The 18619-nt window shown below is 52.0% G+C and overlaps 1 protein-coding gene across 1 annotated transcript in view; it reads left to right on the top strand.

Annotated features, from left to right (window-relative positions):
• Tgm2 (transglutaminase 2) overlaps positions 1-18619 on the top strand; it is a 29593-nt gene that overhangs the window by 4713 nt on the left and 6261 nt on the right. Inside the window, exons 3-10 of the mRNA XM_032904644.1 lie at positions 2775-3017; positions 7665-7783; positions 9471-9599; positions 10465-10642; positions 12656-12791; positions 13381-13484; positions 14531-14773; positions 16974-17243. Of these exons, the coding sequence (XP_032760535.1) occupies positions 2775-3017; positions 7665-7783; positions 9471-9599; positions 10465-10642; positions 12656-12791; positions 13381-13484; positions 14531-14773; positions 16974-17243 (1422 nt within the window). The remainder of the gene's footprint in view (positions 1-2774; positions 3018-7664; positions 7784-9470; positions 9600-10464; positions 10643-12655; positions 12792-13380; positions 13485-14530; positions 14774-16973; positions 17244-18619) is intronic.

Below are 18619 nucleotides of genomic sequence, written 5' to 3'. Positions count from 1 at the left end.
TAACCCCATATCTACCTGAGTGCCTACCTGGCCTCGGTGTACCGTCCTGTGACAAGGTGACAGGTGAGATGGCAGCCTGAGCAGCCTGTGGGCACCCACATTCTCTCTCCTCCCTGACACAGCCTCTTCTTCCTTCTTGTACACGGTCTGGGCAGTATAGCCAAGGTTCTTAGCATCCGGAGCTCAGTGCTGGGAGGGATGTTGACCTCCTGAACCACAAAGTTAATCTCTGCTCACCAGTCCCCATGGGTCACTTCCATCTGTAGGCAGTCGTGGTTTCCCTGTCCGCTATCCAAGACCCTCCCAGGTTCCGGGGAAGCCTGAGGGACAATACCAGGAAGCCAGGCTCCCACCAGGCCAAGCTTGAGTCGGTTCCCAGCCCAAGCCTGGCTGGGGACCTCCTCCTTTAGAACTCTCTCCTTTATGCTCAGCCTGTCCTCTACCACTTCAGGGAAACTGAGGCCCAGAGAAGGGAGAGAGTTGGTCAAGCCACTCAGTGAATGGCTTTGTGGTCCCACCCTGGCTGTTTATTTTTCCGTAGGCAGTTTGGGGTCTGGTGGACTCCACAGCAGGCTCAGGCACAGTGGACAAACAGCCCTTGTTAAGAATGAAGGCCTCTCCCCTGTTGGAGGGTGGAGAGGCATGAGATGAAGCCAGCCCGAGGGGGTGAAGGGAGCCGCTGTGAGACTAATTGAGGGTGTTCCCCTGGAAGCTTCCCTTATCCCAGCCCAGCCTGTCACCATGGTCTGGACAGTGCCAAGACCCCTTGGGCCTCTGGAGTTACATGGGTCTAAAGTGACCACCATGGGGTGCCTTAGGCTTTACCAAAGCTACCTTGAAGAACCACAGCCAGGAACTTTGCAAAACCAACCACACAAGCAGCGGTGGGACCAGCACACGGATAGTGTGTCCTTGCCTGTCCCCTAATAAGCCCTCTTGGAAAAAAGGAATGTGTGTGTGTGTGTGTGTGTGTGTGTCCCCGTGGGCATGTGTGAACATGAATACATGTGCTCCCAGATGGAAAGGTGGGGGCATGCGTTTTCTGATCAGCCCTAGGGATTACCATCAACAGACAGTGGCATGGGACCTGGCCGAGGCAGGTGATCGAGTGACCAGATCATTGATCATCCAAACAGGGACACTTCTGAGAAGGGAAGAGCAATGGTTACAACTGTGCTGGGGCTGCAGGCATAATTATGACTGACCTGCCTCACCCACCCCTCACCAGCCTTATTCCCTTTGCCTCAGTTTCCACATTTGTGAAGTTATTTCATTGCCATAAAAGTATCCGTCTGTGTCGCAGCCCTCAAAGCCTGCTATCTGGCCTAAGAACTCAGATGTCTCATGACCCTTAGAGGGGGCATGTCAGAGGCTAGTCCCTACTATAAATGATTTCCACAGGCCCTCAGTGAACCTCCCCAGTTGTGCCAGAAGGCAGTGGTGAGAATAATAGGTCATGGTAACTACTTATTGAACACTTGGTGTGCAACAGGCTTGCCTTCTTAAAGCTTCTCAAAGCTTCTTGACAACTTTAAACAAAATGACTTCATTCTACAGACGAATGCAGGCTTAGAGAAACAAAGTTTCTTGTTATAAGGTTTCAAACTTGGGAATGAACTTTCTAGGGCCTGTGGTTCAAGCCTGTTTCTTTGAGGAAGATACTGTGTGTCAGAGAGGCCTAGAGTCTTGGCTTAGGTGCGCCACTCTCTTGACTTCCAGAGCTGGCTAGCTCCTTTCCAAATGTCAGCTCTGGAAGTCGGGGAGGGTTTGAATGCCTCCAACTCAGGGCCTGGCACCCAGACAGGCTCTTGAGGCCTATGTCATGCTTATTAGCTCACGGTTATATTTGGGCCCCGGGTGCAGTGGGGCTGGCCGACAGGGAGGAGGGGTGGGGACTGGGAGGGAGTCCCTCAGTGAGCAGGCCCCAGTATTGTCAGCAGCGGATGGCAGAGCCACAGGGAGGGCGTGAAGAAATAAAAATAAACTGCCTCCCAGCTAGCCAGAATGCTCCTCTGTGTTTTTTGCTCTCTGCTCAAAGCCAAAGCAACCAGCCCTGCCCTCCTGTGACTCAGGCCTGCCTGCTTGGGCCAGGCCACCCCTGACCTGGAAGAGGTCTGTGCAGACCATGACATAGGATGTCACCCACCAAGAAGCAGCATCTTTTGAAATGGAGCAGTGTAGAGGCCCCTGGGTCTTGAGAACGCAGAGACCCAGAGTGTCCTGTGAGCCTTCCTCTCTAGGCCTCATCTTTCTACTCCCCGGCAGTTAAAGGGAAGTCCAAGAGTCAGAGCCCTCTGTAAGGTGTATGGGCTGTAGGGAAATGATTGCTGTCATGTGTCGTCCGTGGGATTAGAACCCATAGCCAGAGGGTCCCTGGTAAACCAATGCCCCCCACCAGCCTATAGCCAGGATCTCAGATGTCCAGGTCCCTCCTACTCTGAGGGTGTAGCTATGGCGAGGGGCAGCGATATGTAAGTGAGGGCTTCAGATAGAACTGAGGGTCCCTGGCAATGTCTGCCTTTCATCTTGCCGGTGTCATAGACAGGTATGCTGAGCCTATCCAAAGTAATGTCACCTCAGATCTGAGGCAGACGACTGAGGCTCTTCCGAGCTGTACAGTCCTCTTTCTAGGGACTTCACCAGGAGCCTGTGGCTACTTCACCAATAAGGAAACAGGTTTAGGGAGATGGAGCCTCTTGGCCGAGCTCCTCCAGTGCTCAGAGGCGGAACTAGGCCTCGATCTCACTCACAGCTGTGCCATCTCTCCCCTGCAGGCCCAGATCCCAGTGAAGAGGCAGGGACCAAGGCCCGCTTCTCACTGTCTGACGATGTGGAGGAGGGATCCTGGTCAGCCTCTGTGCTGGACCAACAGGACAATGTCCTCTCGCTGCAGCTCTGCACCCCAGCCAATGCTCCTGTTGGCCAGTACCGCCTCAGCCTGGAGACTTCTACTGGCTACCAAGGCTCCAGCTTCATGCTGGGCCACTTCATCCTGCTCTTCAATGCCTGGTGCCCAGGTGAGCTGTTTTCTATCTATCTATGGGGGGTGGGGAGCATCAGGAACCAATAGTGGGGGTATAAACAAGCATTGGATGGGGCACCCTCAAAATAAAGATTCTGTTGACATCCCAGTTTATAGACAAGGAAGCCAGGTGACTCATCTGGTACCAAAGGATGCACTCCTGGCCTGGGGCCTGTGAGTTCCTATGGCACCAGGTGTCTAAGTCCACTTGGCTGGTATCCCATAGACTGGTTAAAAACATGGCTGACAATTCTGGGGGTTTGGAGGTTCAAGATCAAGACCAAAGAGGTCACACCTTGTGAGGATCTTCTTGTTGTGACCCAACATGGGGAGATGCATCATGTGGCGAGAGAGGGCAAGAGGGCCAAACCCTTCTATAGCCCCCCCAACCTCTAGTTAAGTACCCAGTGCTCAGTTAGAACAGGAGTCCGTCCATTCATCCGGTCCCTCCTCCGAACACCCTTACAATGCAAGAACACTGTGGGCACAAGGAGGTGTTGTGCGTCAGGAGTCCCCGTTAGGGGAGAGGTACCCAGCTTATGGCCTGGGCCACTGTGTTCATTCTTGACACAAGGCTTTGATTTAAACTCATGCAGGTTGGCTTAAGGACAGGAAACTGAGTGAGGTACAACAGGGCCCAGAGTCTGACTCATAGCTACCTCCTTACACAGCTGGTGGGGACGTGTCAGCATCTGTGATGCTCAGACAGGAAATTGAGACTCAGAGGTTAAGAGGCTCTTGGAAGCTCCTCCAGTCATCTAGGGGACAGTGGCAGAGCGAGAGGGGACAGATGGAGAAAGCTCAGGCCAGCTTGAGTTTTAGGGGGAGGAGGCGAAGCTGGGGTGCACTTCCCGGACTCAGTTTCTCCATCTCCTCCACACACACTCAGTCTTCCTCTGACACGGTGAAGCAGGAGAGGACCCTGGGGCTGTCCAGCCTGGGAATTCAGCGGCCTTTCAGGCTAGCCCTGAGTCCGGCCTCTCTGCTTTCAGGCAAACCCTTTCCTGGATCGTGGCTTGTTTTCTTTTCTTCTCTATTTGGGGACATTTTATGACATACTTGTTAGAGAGGCTTTTAAAATTCTTCTGGTGTGCCTACTTTGGTTTTTATTTCTAATTCTAACAGATGCCGGAAGACCCTTTTTTTTTTATCTTATTTTATGTGTTTATTTTTGAGGCAGGGTCTCATCTAATTCAGGCTGGCTGCCAACTCACCGTGGAGGTGAGGATGAACTTGAGCTTCTGATCCTCCCGACTCCACATGAAGCTAAAACTATACCCCTCACCCCGTTTTGTGGGGCTGGAGAGATGGCTCAGTGGTTAAAAGCACTGGCTACTTGTCCAAAAGAACAGGGTTGATTCCCCGCACCCTCGTGGTCGATAACAACCATCTGTACCTCCATTTCCAGATGATCTAATGCCCTCTTCTGATCTGACTTCCTTGGTGGTGCACATACACACATGCCAGCAAAACACACACACACTCACACACAGACACACTCACACACACACACATACACACACTCACACACACACTCACTCACACACACACTCACACACACTCACATACACTCACTCACACACTCACACATACCCTCATACACATACACACTCATTCACACACACACTCACACATACCCTCATACACACTCATTCACACACACACACTCATACACATACACACTCATTCACACACACTCATTCACACACACACTCACACACACCCACATACACACACACTCACTCACACACACACACACACACACACACACACACACACACACACACACACACACTCACACACACACACACACACACACACACACACACACTCACACACACACACACTCACACACACACACTCACACACACCCTCACACTACACACTCATTCACACACACACTCACACACACATACACACACACTCATTCACTCACACACACTCACACACACACACACCCTCATACACATACACACTCATTCACACACACACTCATTCACACACACACACATACACACACACACACACACACACTCCTTTTTTTTTAATCTGAACATGGACTCTACTCTGGGAACTCTATTATCTGCAGTCTTGGGTTAATCTCAGCTCTATCTGTATACACCTGGAGAAACCATCGCTCTTGAAAATTGCTATTTCCAAGATGGTTGCTAGCAAACATGAAAGGCCAGGCCTATAAGCCTAATACTTGAAGGCCGAGGCTGAAGGATTGTGCATTCAATGCCAGACTAGGCAACTGGGCAACCCTGTCTCAAAAAAAAAAGAAAGAAAGAAAAGTAAAGAGAAGGCTTGGGGATGGAGCTCGGTGGTTAGTGTTTGCTTAGCTGCTTGAAGGCCTTAGTTCAATCACCAGCACTGAAACCAACAAAACCACAGACGGCCATAGTCCAATTGGCTGATGTCTGGCTTCTCCTGCAGTCATCTTCAGATCTGTGAGCAATGCTCTGAACACAGCTGCCCAGTCTTTCCAAGAATCCAAATGTATTGTACGTGGCCCATATGGGCTGCACCTGTGCAGTGACCCCGCTAATGGCCCTGGGGTCATCCCCAGTGACCTGTGGGGTGTCTCGAAGATCACATGATGCAGGGATTGTTTGAAACAGAGGTGGTTCAGCTGAGACAAATTTATTTGGGTGAAGCAAGAACCCTTGCCAACCCACAGGGTTTTAGAGTTCAGGACAGAGAGAGGGCAGCTCCCGGGGATGTTCCCCTACCCTTCCTTTGGCTCAGTCTTACCCTGCCTGCCCTGAGGATTGGAGTGGGTCCCAGTAAGCAGTACAATGAATGACTAAGATGACCCACATTGCAAGGCCTGGGGGAGGCAGGAACTTGGGCTCGGGCGGGGACAGCTGGTGTTGGGGGAATTTTCAGGATGGATGGGAAAGGCTGGTTCTGCCTGGAAATGGGAGCCCCTGCCCTGGATCCAAGGCCACAGGATAGCATCAGTGTGGGTATGGCTTCAGGTCCCCTGTGTATTTAGTTTTCCCAGAAGTCAGAGCCGCTGTCCTAATACGACACGTGCTAACCACACTTCATGTGGTAATCCTGAGCTTTACTTTCTCTTTCTCTCTCCTTCCTTCAGTGTCCAAGAGCTCAGTACTGTAAGTTAATCCCACACCCCTCCCCCACCCCTCCCCACTCCTCCCCACCCCTCCCCCACTCCTCCCCACACCCCTCCCACCCACCTCCCCCACTCCTCCCCCACACCTCCAGTCCTGACCCCTGCCCCAGCCCTGGAGCTAGAGAGCAGTGTGCCCAGAGTGCCATTGCACTTGCCTTCCTCAATACAATGCAGAGGTGCTGGACACCACACAGGTCTCTGAAGGTCTAACCTTGCCTCATAGAAGACCCATAGGACTCTTTCTCCAGCAGATCCAGCAGGGACTGGAGTTTGCCATTCTTTTAGGCACCATGAAGATATTTTCATTTCTTTTAAAGAAAAAAGGGGCGCTGGATGTCCCTAGGTTGGTGGGGTACTAACCTAGCTTATGTGAAACCCCGGGTTTGATCCCTAGGTATCGCACACTTGTAATCCCAGCACTCAAGAGGTAAAGGCAGGAGGATCCGAAATGCCAGGTCACCCTTAGATACATGGGGAGTTTGAAGCCAGCCTGGGATCCATGAGACCCTGTCCTTAAAAAATGTTTTTAAAGTAAACATGCCATTGTGTGATACTAAGACACCAACCATAGTTGAATTTGCTCTGGGATGGAGAGAGGAATTCATAGAGAACAGACACCCAGGCCAAGGGGCTTGCCAGAGTCACCATGAGGCTCTGGGTTTCCCCTCCCAGCCTCAGTTTCCCTGTCTATGAAGCAGGCACCATAAAGCCAGCCTCAGCCTCCTTGGCTCTGTACCCTCCCCCGTTAGGCACAGGGAATCCTGTAACCCACGTTTTCTCTGGGACAAAGCTTTGCCACCTGTGTTCTCAGCTCATGCTGCCATCCTCCAGCCTCCTCTGTCATGGCTCAGGGAGCCTCCCTGACCTCCTTAGGACTATGGTGACCCTTCCTTGGTGACCCTCTGACTCTGGTGCCTTCTCCCTAGGGAGTCGTGCTCCGTCCTAGCTGTCTTAAGAGTTCTGTTCCCAGCACCTCCTGCCTGCCACACCTTTCACTTTTAGGCAACTCCAAGAGGTGTTAAGAGGGGCACCAAGGCCCAGATCACACTGAAAATAAACGTCAGAACCGGGTGGTGGTGGCCCATAACCTTTAATTCCCTGTACTCAGGAAGCAGAGGCAGGTGGATCTCTGTGAGTCCCAGGTCAGCCTGTTTCTACACAGTGAAACTCTATCTTGAAAAACCAAAACCAAAACAACTAGTGAATGTTAGCACCAAGGACTCCCCTTCCCCATCATCTATTTGGATGTCTGCTTTGTCAATTTGGAAGTATTCATGAGCCTCAGTTTCCTTCTCTTTAACACATAGATTCATGTGTGTTCTGCCTCAGCTCAGCCCTGGGCATGTTGGGAAAGTGTATATATGACAGCCTTGTCTCTAAGTGGTGTGACCTGTAATTCGTTTTGCTAATTGAGAGAGACTTGGACTAGGGAGTTAGCTCCCAGCTGCCACCTTGCAGGGCTCTCCTGAGGCTCAAGCTGAGACCCCTTTCTTCTGTCTCCAGCGGATGACGTGTACCTCGATTCAGAGGCGGAGCGCCGGGAATACGTCCTCACACAGCAGGGCTTCATCTACCAGGGCTCTGTCAAGTTCATCAAGAGTGTGCCTTGGAACTTTGGGCAGGTAGGACATGAGGTGCCTGCCCCTCATGGTGAGCGCAGGCTAGCCTGTGACTGGGAGCCCGAGTGGGTGGCAGAGTTGCCCATTCCATTGTTAGGAATGCAGGGTATCCATGTAGCTGCAGGCCCAGAGAGGTGTACGGCTTGCCTAAGGTCACACAGCTGAGGCAGCACTCCTGGGCCCAGGGTGAAGAGATGAGGAGAGCTTGTGAAGCAATGAAGCCTGCTGCGGTTCTCAGGAAGGAGACAGTGAAGGCCCTTTGACCCAGTGATGACCCTCAGGGGATGTGCAGTGTGAGCTCAGCCCGTGTCAGTCAGTAAGTGGGTGAGGATCTTGTTGGGTCATTAGTTCCTAATGAGAGCCTCCCCAAAGCACAAGTGGCAGGGCCTTACTCCTAGCTTTTGAGAGGCAGATGTGGCCAGGGGTGGGGTGTACCAGGGGTGCTGATGTTGCTGTTCATAGAGCATCTGTTTGTATCAGCCACTGCTCAGGAACATACAAGCCTAACACACACATGGCTGAAAGTAACAACCGTCACCAGGACACGGCTCCTTACAAATGGAGACCAGTCAGAGCAAGGCTGTTGAGTCTGGGCTGGGCTGGACAGAGATGACTGGCTACTACTGTCCTGTCATTTCTGGCTCCCAGCCAGGGCTGGCTCTGAAAACTCCAGGTTTCATTTTCTCCATTAGCCTCCCTCCCAGGAGACCTCTTGATCCTGTAGAGAAACCATGGCACCAGCTTCTCTGGTGCGTCAGGGTCTCTTGGGGGTGGAGCCCATTGTAAGCCGTCTTCCTGCAGCCTCTGGATCAGTGACTGATGTTCAGGCCGGGAAAATCCTTCTTGGGTGTAGGGAAGTCCTCCTGTATGTCTCAGTGTCATGCTGACCACAGCTTCCTCCTGAGGGATCGTAGCAGCAAAGATCTCTACCCGGCACAGGCGGTCTGGCTGTGGGAGTGAAATGAGTCATGTCTCCGTGACGTGACGTTTAAGCCTCGCCACAAGTCAACCTCAGCTCCCAGGGCTTTTCATTCTCTTCTGAGAAACAGGGTTGCAGACCTGCCATTGGGACCTTCGGGGTTGTCCTTTGCAGAGACTTAAGAAAGAGGAAACCTCGCTGTCCACAGTGGTCAGAAAGGCTTCTGGAAGTTGGAAGCATTTGAGCTGGGCTTTGTAGAGCGAGTAAGCGCTTCTCATAGGAGACGCTAGCTCTGTGGGAAGAACTCAGAGGTGGGCACGTCTATATCCTGCCTGAGAAGGGATCTGTGGGTAAAGGAACCCTGAAGGGTAAGTTGGGAAACATCCCAGCTGTAAATCTCTCTGAGCATCAGGCTGGTGGCAATGGGAAGCCCCAGCAAGTCCCAGAGGGCTTTTCTGCAGCATGAAAGGACGGTTGGGACAAGGCTTTGTCAGGAATAGCATCACAAGATGAAGAAGTGCAAAGGCAGAAAGGAGACTCCCGAGGTGCCAGATGGGCATGACCCTCCCTCTCTTCATACTTAGGTCCCCCAGATGTCACACTGCTCCCTGCTAGGCCTTCAGCAGCTGGCATCCTGGGGGTGTCCAAACCAGCTGGATTCCCATTTACTAGCGAGATGGAGTGGGGTTCCTTCAGCTGTGGGGGTGTAGCACAGCTTCCTGAAGAGGCTGGCACTCCAGCTTCCTCTTCTGTTTGTTTGCTTGGATACAGTTTGAGGATGGGATCCTGGATGCCTGCCTGATGCTCTTGGATGTGAACCCCAAGTTCCTGAAGGACCGTAGCCGGGACTGCTCACGCCGCAGCAGTCCCATCTATGTGGGCCGCGTGGTGAGCGGCATGGTGAGTATGGGGGGGATGGCTGGGGGAGCTGACAGGCTGCTCCCTTCTCAGAAGATGAGGCCACTGTGCCCTGTGTTGGGGATGATGAGGACTTGGCCTCAGCAAAAGCTGTTTAAAAAGCTCTACACAGATGAGGTTCCTAGGGCAATTCGCTCAGCCTTTCACCCAGCAAATATTGACCAATGGCCACTGATGACCTGAATGCTAGGGTAGAGCTGGGTCTAAACACCATGTGGTCCCAAAACTCATATAGCCCTATTCTAGTGGGTGGGTGAAAGGAAAGAGACACTAGTGGAAATAAACATGAGGAATGAGCGTTCAACCGTCAATCAAGATGCGCGTGCTGTGGGAACAAGGTTTGTGAGTGTCTGAGCACAGGGTCCCACCACAGGGAGGGGCTGAGGATCCTCCCTCGGGGGTGGTCCCCAGAGATGACTGGGAAGAAGAGATAGCCTGTGCTAAGGCCTTGGAGAGAAGCTGGAGTAGAGTGAGCCAGAGGAGTGGGCAGACAGGGCTGGAGCACACAAGGCCTTATGGGATGTATTTGAATTCTATTCTGGAGGCAGTGGGTGTTTCAGAGATGTGTGGGACCAGTGAGGGTGTTTGTGAAACTCAAATCGCACCATGCCACTTGGGGCTGACCCTGGATTCACATGGCAGTTTCATCCCCTGAATCGAATTCTGAGAGGTTGACTCTGCTAGGATATGGCCTTCCTCTGTCTCCTGAGCCCTTGGCTGCACCCCAGTTACCCCTGACATTCCATCTGTTGCTCTGCCCCACAGCCCCACTTTGATCCCTTGCTGTATGTTCTCCTCCTGATCCACATGGCAGGCTTAGTTTCCCATGATCCTCTGTTGGTTTCAGGTCAACTGCAATGATGACCAGGGTGTGCTTCTGGGTCGCTGGGACAACAATTATGGGGACGGTATCAGTCCCATGGCCTGGATCGGCAGCGTGGACATTCTGCGGCGCTGGAAGGAACACGGCTGTCAGCAAGTGAAGTATGGCCAGTGCTGGGTGTTTGCGGCGGTCGCCTGCACAGGTGAGCTGCCGCTGGGCAGTCTGGCACCAGTCTCAGTGCCCAGTAGGCCCATGGGGACACAGGGAGACCTGGTTTCAATACCACTTCTGCCATTAGGATACCGTGTATCCTGGAGACTAGTTAGTCCATTTCCTGCCTCGTTTCTTCCCATGAGTTCCATACCCTGATCCTTCCATACCCTGATCCTTTTCTCTAGGGTCTGAGACACCTTTTCTCCATGGGGCCTCCTGAATTCTCCTGGAGATATCCCAAACCCTAACCTCCTACCCGGGTGCCTTTGTTTTTGACTGTGACCACCTTCTAGGCTGATATGTGAGGATTCAAGGGAACCTTAGCCAAGTCCGTGGCTCAGAGACCCAGGGAACAATAAATGTTCAGGCTGCTTCCAGTCTCTAGGTGGGCTTGGGACAGTGTCTTCATGCCTCAGTTTCTCCATCTGAGAAATAGGGGCAGCAGTGATAAACTGATCACAAAGAGCCCTGAGGCCTGGGACAAAACCACTGAGCATAGTCTCTGGCTAAGAATGGCTTGGGCTGGCGTCTTAGGGCATCCAGGGTTCCAGGGCATCTGGATGGCACCATGGGCATTTCCTCAGTGCCTGGCACTCAGCAGCACCAACCACACTGAGGTTTGCCTTGGAGGGCATGTGACCTACGGGCTGCCGCAAAGTAACTCCAAGCGCTGTTCTGGGCCCTAGGCAGATGAGCCTGCCCCCACCCATGCCTTTGTCTGAATCACTACATCCCAGCAAGCTGCTATTATTGGCTTCTCTTGGTAAATGGAAGCTCCAAGAGGGGAAGTGACTTGCCCAAGGTCAAACAGCTGGTTCAGGGCACAGTCTGGCCCTGAACCAGGTATGTATGGCTCTGGGGAAGCCGCATATCCTTAGACTGTGGTGATAAGATTTCTCAGGGCACTGTCCTGGGGACAGCAGACAGACAACACAGAGCCTCCTATCTGTACCCGGAGGCATGCCTCACGTGGAACAAGGAGTAGGACTTATACCAGCTTCAGCTGTGGCTACAGGAATCAGGCAAGAGGTAGCAGGTCACTGCTCCCCCTCCCCCTCCAAGCACCTCCTGAATCTCCTGGCCAGAAGCCGGGGCCATCTGGAAAGCTCTTTCACAGGCCAATGTAGGGTAAAGGGCAAAGGCCACATCCCTCTTCCCCTTCAAAGATTCAAAGTCTATCAAAAGGAAAAGGAAAAAGCTGGAGTCCCAGGGTTGGACATACTGTAGACTTTCATCTTTTAGATACTTAGTTTCTTTTTCCCCACCCTAAGAGTCTATCCCATTTATCGTAAGGGCTGAGTGTTACCCAGTTTGTTGAGTGGGCCCAAGGCCCTTGCAAAGAAACAAAGAAACAAAAGAGCTGGGGCTGCAGCTCCGTTTGTACAGTACTCATCTAGCATATACATGGTCCTGGGTTTGAGCCCCACCACTTGCGATCTCAGAGGTATGGGGATCAAGAACAGAAGCTCAAAAATCAAGCATTCCAGCTTATCCTTGACTACATAGCTAGACCAACGGGGTTACATCAGACCCTGCCTCAAAACCAAATTAAAGGGGGGGTGGAGGCACTCATGATCCCACCCCACTCTTTCTATTGCTTGTGGTCTTCGGGAGGGTGCTCAGCGCCTGCTATGCTCCTGCCCGTTATTCCTAGGGCTTGCAGGCTAGAGGGGTGGTGGAGGTCAGTGTGACTGGAGTGAAGTGTGCAAAGAGGTGATCAGGAATCAGGGGCCACAACAGAGTCTCCCTTTGATGTCCATGGGGGCCATAGTGCTATGGGAGGCCACTGAAGAGTTTATTGTGATGACGTGACAGAGAAGGAGCATAGTGGGCACAGGTAGGCACCATTGCAGACCAAGAGTGGCAGCTACATAATAACGTCACCACCAGGTTAGTGGGCCCATCGTCCCCTGGGGTGTAGATAGGCCTATGAGGGCCTGGGCAGGGCAGAGCCTCAGTAACAATGTGGAGCCTTCTTCATCCCTCTCACCCTACCCCCCAGTGCTGCGGTGCCTTGGCATCCCCACCAGAGTGGTGACCAACTACAACTCCGCCCACGACCAGAACAGCAACCTGCTCATCGAGTACTTCCGAAACGAGTACGGGGAGCTGGAGAGCAACAAGAGCGAGATGATCTGGTGAGGGGCCGGATGGGACGCTGGGAGGGATGGGAAACCGGAAGCCATGGTTGAACTGGGCCTTGACTGCTGAGCGGGAACAGGCAGAGGAACTGGGCTGGAGAAAGCTGGGTGGAGGCAGAGAGGTAGGAAGCCCGCCACAAACAGCCCTAGAGGGGATGGTAGGAGGAACCGGGACCGAGTGGGAGTCTGGAATGTGAGCTGGGGTGCTGGCTGGCTTTTGGAACTACTCTCAACTTCAGAGTCAGAAAGGACCGAGCCAACCCCGTAGGCCAGGGCTGGATCAGGGAGCTGGGGTTGGGAGGGTTCAGGTGAGTAGAGAGGGGCCCTGGACAAGGCAGGGGCTGAAGGCAGCAAAGTAGCCAGAACCAAGCAATTGAGAGGTTAGTCAGCGAGACCTGGAGGTGCTGAAAGGGCTCAGAGATGGCGGAAAAATCAGAAGACAGGAATGAGTCCCCACTAAGGAGGCTGCTACTGAGACTGCTCCAAGGGAGGCCAGAGAGGTGGATTTCCTAGTCTCCTATGGTGAGTGGGATTTGTGGAAGATGACAGAAACAATTGTCTGTGTTTTGCCTCTGTCCCCTACTAGGAATTTCCACTGCTGGGTGGAGTCCTGGATGACCAGGCCAGACCTACAGCCAGGCTATGAGGGGTGGCAGGCCATTGACCCCACACCGCAGGAGAAGAGCGAAGGTGGGTGGGGACTGCACTCCCTAGGGGTCGAGAAGCTGCAGCAGGGTGGGGCCGAGATGCCAAGCTGAGGCCAGCAATGGAGTGGCTGTCCTTGGTCTGTGTGTTCGTAGTGTACTCCTTTAGGGAAGGTGTGAGCAAGCCCAAAGAAAAAGAATCTCTTCACCTTCTCCCAAAATAGCATCGTCACCTACCCACTGCTTCCAGCAATTCCAAATGTGATGCTTGTATGTGTCAGACAGACAGACAGACAGTGTCGAGGCAAGGTCTGAGAAAGCACTTGGACATCCTCTCAAAAAAATAAAAAGTGCACAGATAGGGATACAAGGAGTTATAGAAAGTTCTAGAAAAAAAAACCTTTATGGCATAATAACACTTGTTCCTTTGTGGAGCAAGTTCTAGTGTTGGGGACAGTCTATGTGACAGCCCTTCCTATCTGGGACAGCTACAGAGATGAAAATGTCTCTGGTTCTTACTGGTGGCAACTGTAAGTGCTCCTATGCCTTGTCACCTTGTCATCAGAGGACAAGCTGCTAGAACACTGTAAGTTAAAGATGTCATCTACATTCTTCTAAAGTTGCCAGTCCTTTTATTGGAAGCTGGGCAGGGTTGGTGATGAGTGTTAGCGTTAGGCGGCCTCTTTGTAGACTTGTCCATATCCCAGGGTGACATTCCTGTGACTTCAGTTTCCATGTCCCATCTCACGATGTACCAGAATATCTCTGCCCATCCCCAGCCCCCAACACTGTAGGTGTGGACAGGGTCGGGCGGTTTTACCTTTGCAAACCCAGATCTCACACTCAGAACTGGCTGAGGCCAGGCTGTGGCAGGCACTGGTGTCTGCTCAACACTGAGCTTGGACTTGAATGCCAATATCTGGTTCTGGAATCTGCCCCCCAAATCCTCATTCCACGTGCCTTCTTCAGGAATGGCTCCTCTGGTTAAAGAGTGATCTGGTCTGAGAGCTTTATGCATGTGGTCCAATCCTGGAGGGGTCTGGTATCACCTGCTGTGTAGCTCCACTCATCTCTCCCTTTCACCCCGAACAGGAACATACTGTTGTGGCCCAGTCTCAGTGCGGGCCATCAAGGAGGGGGACCTGAGCACCAAGTATGATGCGTCCTTCGTGTTTGCCGAGGTCAACGCTGATGTGGTGGACTGGATTCGGCAGTCAGATGGGTCTGTGCTCAAATCCATCAACAATTCCCTGGTCGTGGGGCAGAAGATCAGCACTAAGAGCGTGGGCCGTGATGACCGGGAGGACATCACCTATACCTACAAGTACCCAGAGGGTAGGTGTCTGCACCCTCAGAGCAGATAAGCACCTGGCTTTACCAGCCCAACAGGCTTGGCTGTCTATGTATCACATTTGACAACGTATGTGTGTCAGTGACCCATGGGCTATGTTGCAGTTTAAGGGAGTCCTCAAAAGCAGGTGCAGACATTGGGGTGATTTATTTAGAATATGGTTCAACAAACTGTCTGAGCTGGACACCAGGGTACATGCCTGTAATCTCACCTACTTGGAGAGCTAAGACATGGAGAATCATCATGTGTTTAAGACTAACACAGTGAGGTCCTTAATATCTGTCTGTCTGTCTGTCTATCTAATTTTCTATCTATCTATCTATCTATCTATCTATCTATCTATCTATCTATCTATCTATATCATATATCTATCTCTATTTATACATGTTATTTGATTTCTATATATATATCATATATCTATATCTATATATCTAGAGAGAGAGAGAGAGAGAGAGAGAGAGAGAGAGAGAGAGAGAGAGAGAGAGTGTGTGTATGTGTGCCCATTTGGACATGTGTGTGCATTTAGAGGCCAGAGGTGATGTTAGTCTCTTACTCTATTGCTGTCCGTTCTTTAAAAAGACTTATTTTTTTATTCGTGTGCATGTGTGTGTACCCAAGGAGTCCAGAAGAGAGTGCTAGAGCCCCTGGAACTGAGTTATAGACAGTTATAGGGTGACTGATGTGGGTGCTGGGAACTGAACTAAGTCCCCTGGAAGAACAGGAAGTCCTCTTAACCTCTAAGTATCTCCCCTCTTCCCCACCTTATTCTTTGAGTCAGAGGCTCTCTCACTGAGCCCAGAGCTCACCAGTGGGCTAAACCGGCCGGCTAGCTCTGTTACAGACAAACACTATCACACCTGGCTTTTACATGGGTGCTCCAACTCTGAAGTTGGGCCCTTGTACTTGCAGATCAGGCACTGATGGAGCCATGCCCCTGTCCTTGTCACCCTGTTTGTAAGCCTTGCTTTTTTCATTGATTTGATTCTCAGTCAACCTGGAGAGCACATGGTCACTGTAGGAGAGCACATGGCCACTGTATAGGAGAGATGTGCATCTCGAGAGGAATGGTGATAATGTCCATGCCGTATGTCACATTACTGATGGGGAGTGTCAGGCAGGACCTGTAACTACACACGGATGGACCTTTGTTACAGTGTGTATATGCTAAAGAGACCACGGGGAGCATCCTGGAAACCGGATAGTAACAGGATCAGTCTCACCCAGAGGCCATATTCTTTCTCTCACAACGGTGGATCAGTAAAGAAAAAGACTGGGAGACTGACTGGGCACATCCACCAGCCCACTCAGTATGAAGTTTCTCAAGTCTCACTGTGTGGCAGTCTCTATTACTCTTATGGAGGTGACCGAGAGATTGCTGTCCTTGCCCTGGCCTGGCCCCCAACAACTCCAAGGCTGCCTGGGAGCTAGAACTGTCTGAACACGCTCTAGCAGGGCTGAAGGGATGTCACAGCAAGTAAGAGTGCTCGCTGCTCTTACAGAGAACCGTGGTTTGGTTCCTGGCACCCGCTGTGGCTCACGAACCACTGGTAACTCCAGTTTCATGGAATCTGACTCCCTCTTCTGGCCTTTGTGGGCACAGAGCACACGCCCAGGGCACATACATATGTGCAGGTAACACACACACATAAAATAAATAGACCTTTTAAAAACCAGATATGAACTTAATAACACTTGGAGAAAAAGGAGAAGGTTCACAGGAGAGAGGTAGATGGAACCCAGAAAGAAAAGACTGTTTTCATGGAAAACCTCAACATTAGGCAGCCGAGGGAAGGGCAGTCAGGCAGAGTTGTCCCTGTGCAAACAAATTATCATGTCCCTGCTTCATATGCAGGGTCTGAGTGTGTCACAGAGGTAAATAAAATGGAACCTTGAGCTTCTGGGGTTGGAGGTAAACACGTAAAGAGAAACCCACCGAGGTGGGACAGGTAGGAAAGGTTTTCTTGGAGCAAGGGTCATTTAAGGCTGGATCTTGAGGGTTCTACAGGAGTTCATCTGTGGGAGTAGCATACACCTTCCTCGTCCTAGCACAGAGGTGTGGAGAAGGGGTTCCCTTGGGGCTGCTCTGTGTCACCAGGACTCTGAAAAGGCAGCTTGCTCTGTCCAGACCCTCGCCCGTTGATCCTTGTCAAAGGCATGATCAGAGTTCTCATCTCTGTTGTGCAGGGTCCCCGGAGGAGAGGGCAGTCTTCACCAGAGCCAACCACCTGAACAAACTGGCAGAGAAAGAGGAGACAGGGGTGGCCATGCGGATCCGAGTGGGGGATGGTATGAGCCTGGGCAATGACTTTGACGTGTTTGCCCACATCGGCAACGACACCTCGGAGAGCCGTGAGTGCCGCCTCCTGCTCTGCGCCCGCACTGTCAGCTACAACGGGGTGCTGGGGCCCGAGTGTGGCACTGAGGACATCAACCTGACCCTGGATCCCTACTCTGGTAAGGCTCTGCCTGTGCCTGCCTGGAGCACCCAGGGTTTCCAGGTGCATCTCACCTTCCAGACTCTTGCCTGGCATCACCAGGGCCAAATGTACTTTCTTAGTATCATGGTGTTTAGAGTGTGTGTGTGTGTGTGTGTGTGTGTGTGTGTGTGTGTGTGTGTGTGTGAGAGAGAGAGAGAGAGAGAGAGAGAGAGAGAGAGAGAGAGAGAGAGGCAACTATAAGTGTCATCCTTCAGGTACAATGCACCATTTTATTATTATTATTATTATTATTATTATTATTATTATTATCATTATTATTTTGCATATGACTGGGTCTCTTGCTGGGCTGGAATTCTTCAGACAGCCTGAACAGCTAGTCCCAGGGACCTGCCTGCCCCCACCTCCCAGCACCACCATTACAAAGCCTGTTCTTTTTGTGTTCTGTGGAATTGGCATTTTTGGGTTTATAAGGCTGGCCCTTTACTGGCTGAGCTGTCTCCAGCCTCCCAGCATGCTTAATTCTAAAAGCTAAGAGAGAACTGGGAGCTGGCATAATAGACCACACCTGTCATGCCAGGGGAGGGGGACCCCTGAGGCATGAAGACTGAGAGTTGGAGGCCAGCTTAGGTGATATAGTAAGACCCTGTCTCAAAAAGAAAAAGGTGTGTGTTGGAGGTGAGGTGTAGATTCCATCACTGCAACCCATTTTCCAGATTTGGAGACAGAGGCGCAGAGTGGTCAAGTCACTCTCCCGTCGGAGTTGTGCAGCTAGCGAGGGGATGGGTTTGAGCCTGCCTTGTTTCATGGCATCTTCCCATGAGTCCGCTGGCTCTCTGTCACCTCCAATTCTCTCCTCAGTGTTCTCCTATAGTTGTTCTTGTCCCTGAGGTCACACGTTGGGATAACACAGAGCCGGGACACAGTCCAGCCCCATAGGCCATCCATGTCTCCCTTTTGGGGAAGGCAAAGGGACTGGGACCTGGTGGGAGTACCACTCATCCTGGCCGCTGGGTGAAGCCACCCCACCCCCTCCGAGACCCTGTCCCCTGGGCTCAGGAGGGTGAGCTTCGGCCAGTGTGGACTGTGTGTGCTTCTGTACTGTCAACACTCAGTACTGGAGAGCCAGTGTGACCTTCCTGGACGAGGAGAAGGCCTAAGCCATTGCTCTCCCTACTCCCACTCCCAGGACCTCCACACAGCTCTGGCATAGCCCAGATTTTCTGAGTAGACAGACCTGTGTCTAGGACTTCTTGACTCTTCTCTCACAGGCCTGGCAAATTCTCTTAGCCCCAGGCCTTGGGTCCCAGCACTGACACTATTGTAAGATACATTCTGAAGCCAGTTAGACTCACGTGGCTTTTGCCTCCACGGCCTTCACAGGGCAATGTCACA

This window comes from Rattus rattus, chromosome 5 (assembly GCF_011064425.1).
Source record: "Rattus rattus isolate New Zealand chromosome 5, Rrattus_CSIRO_v1, whole genome shotgun sequence".
Taxonomy (NCBI): Eukaryota; Metazoa; Chordata; class Mammalia; order Rodentia; family Muridae; genus Rattus; species Rattus rattus.
The sequence above is the reverse complement of the archived record's forward strand: the minus strand, read 5'-3'. Positions and strand labels throughout refer to the sequence as shown.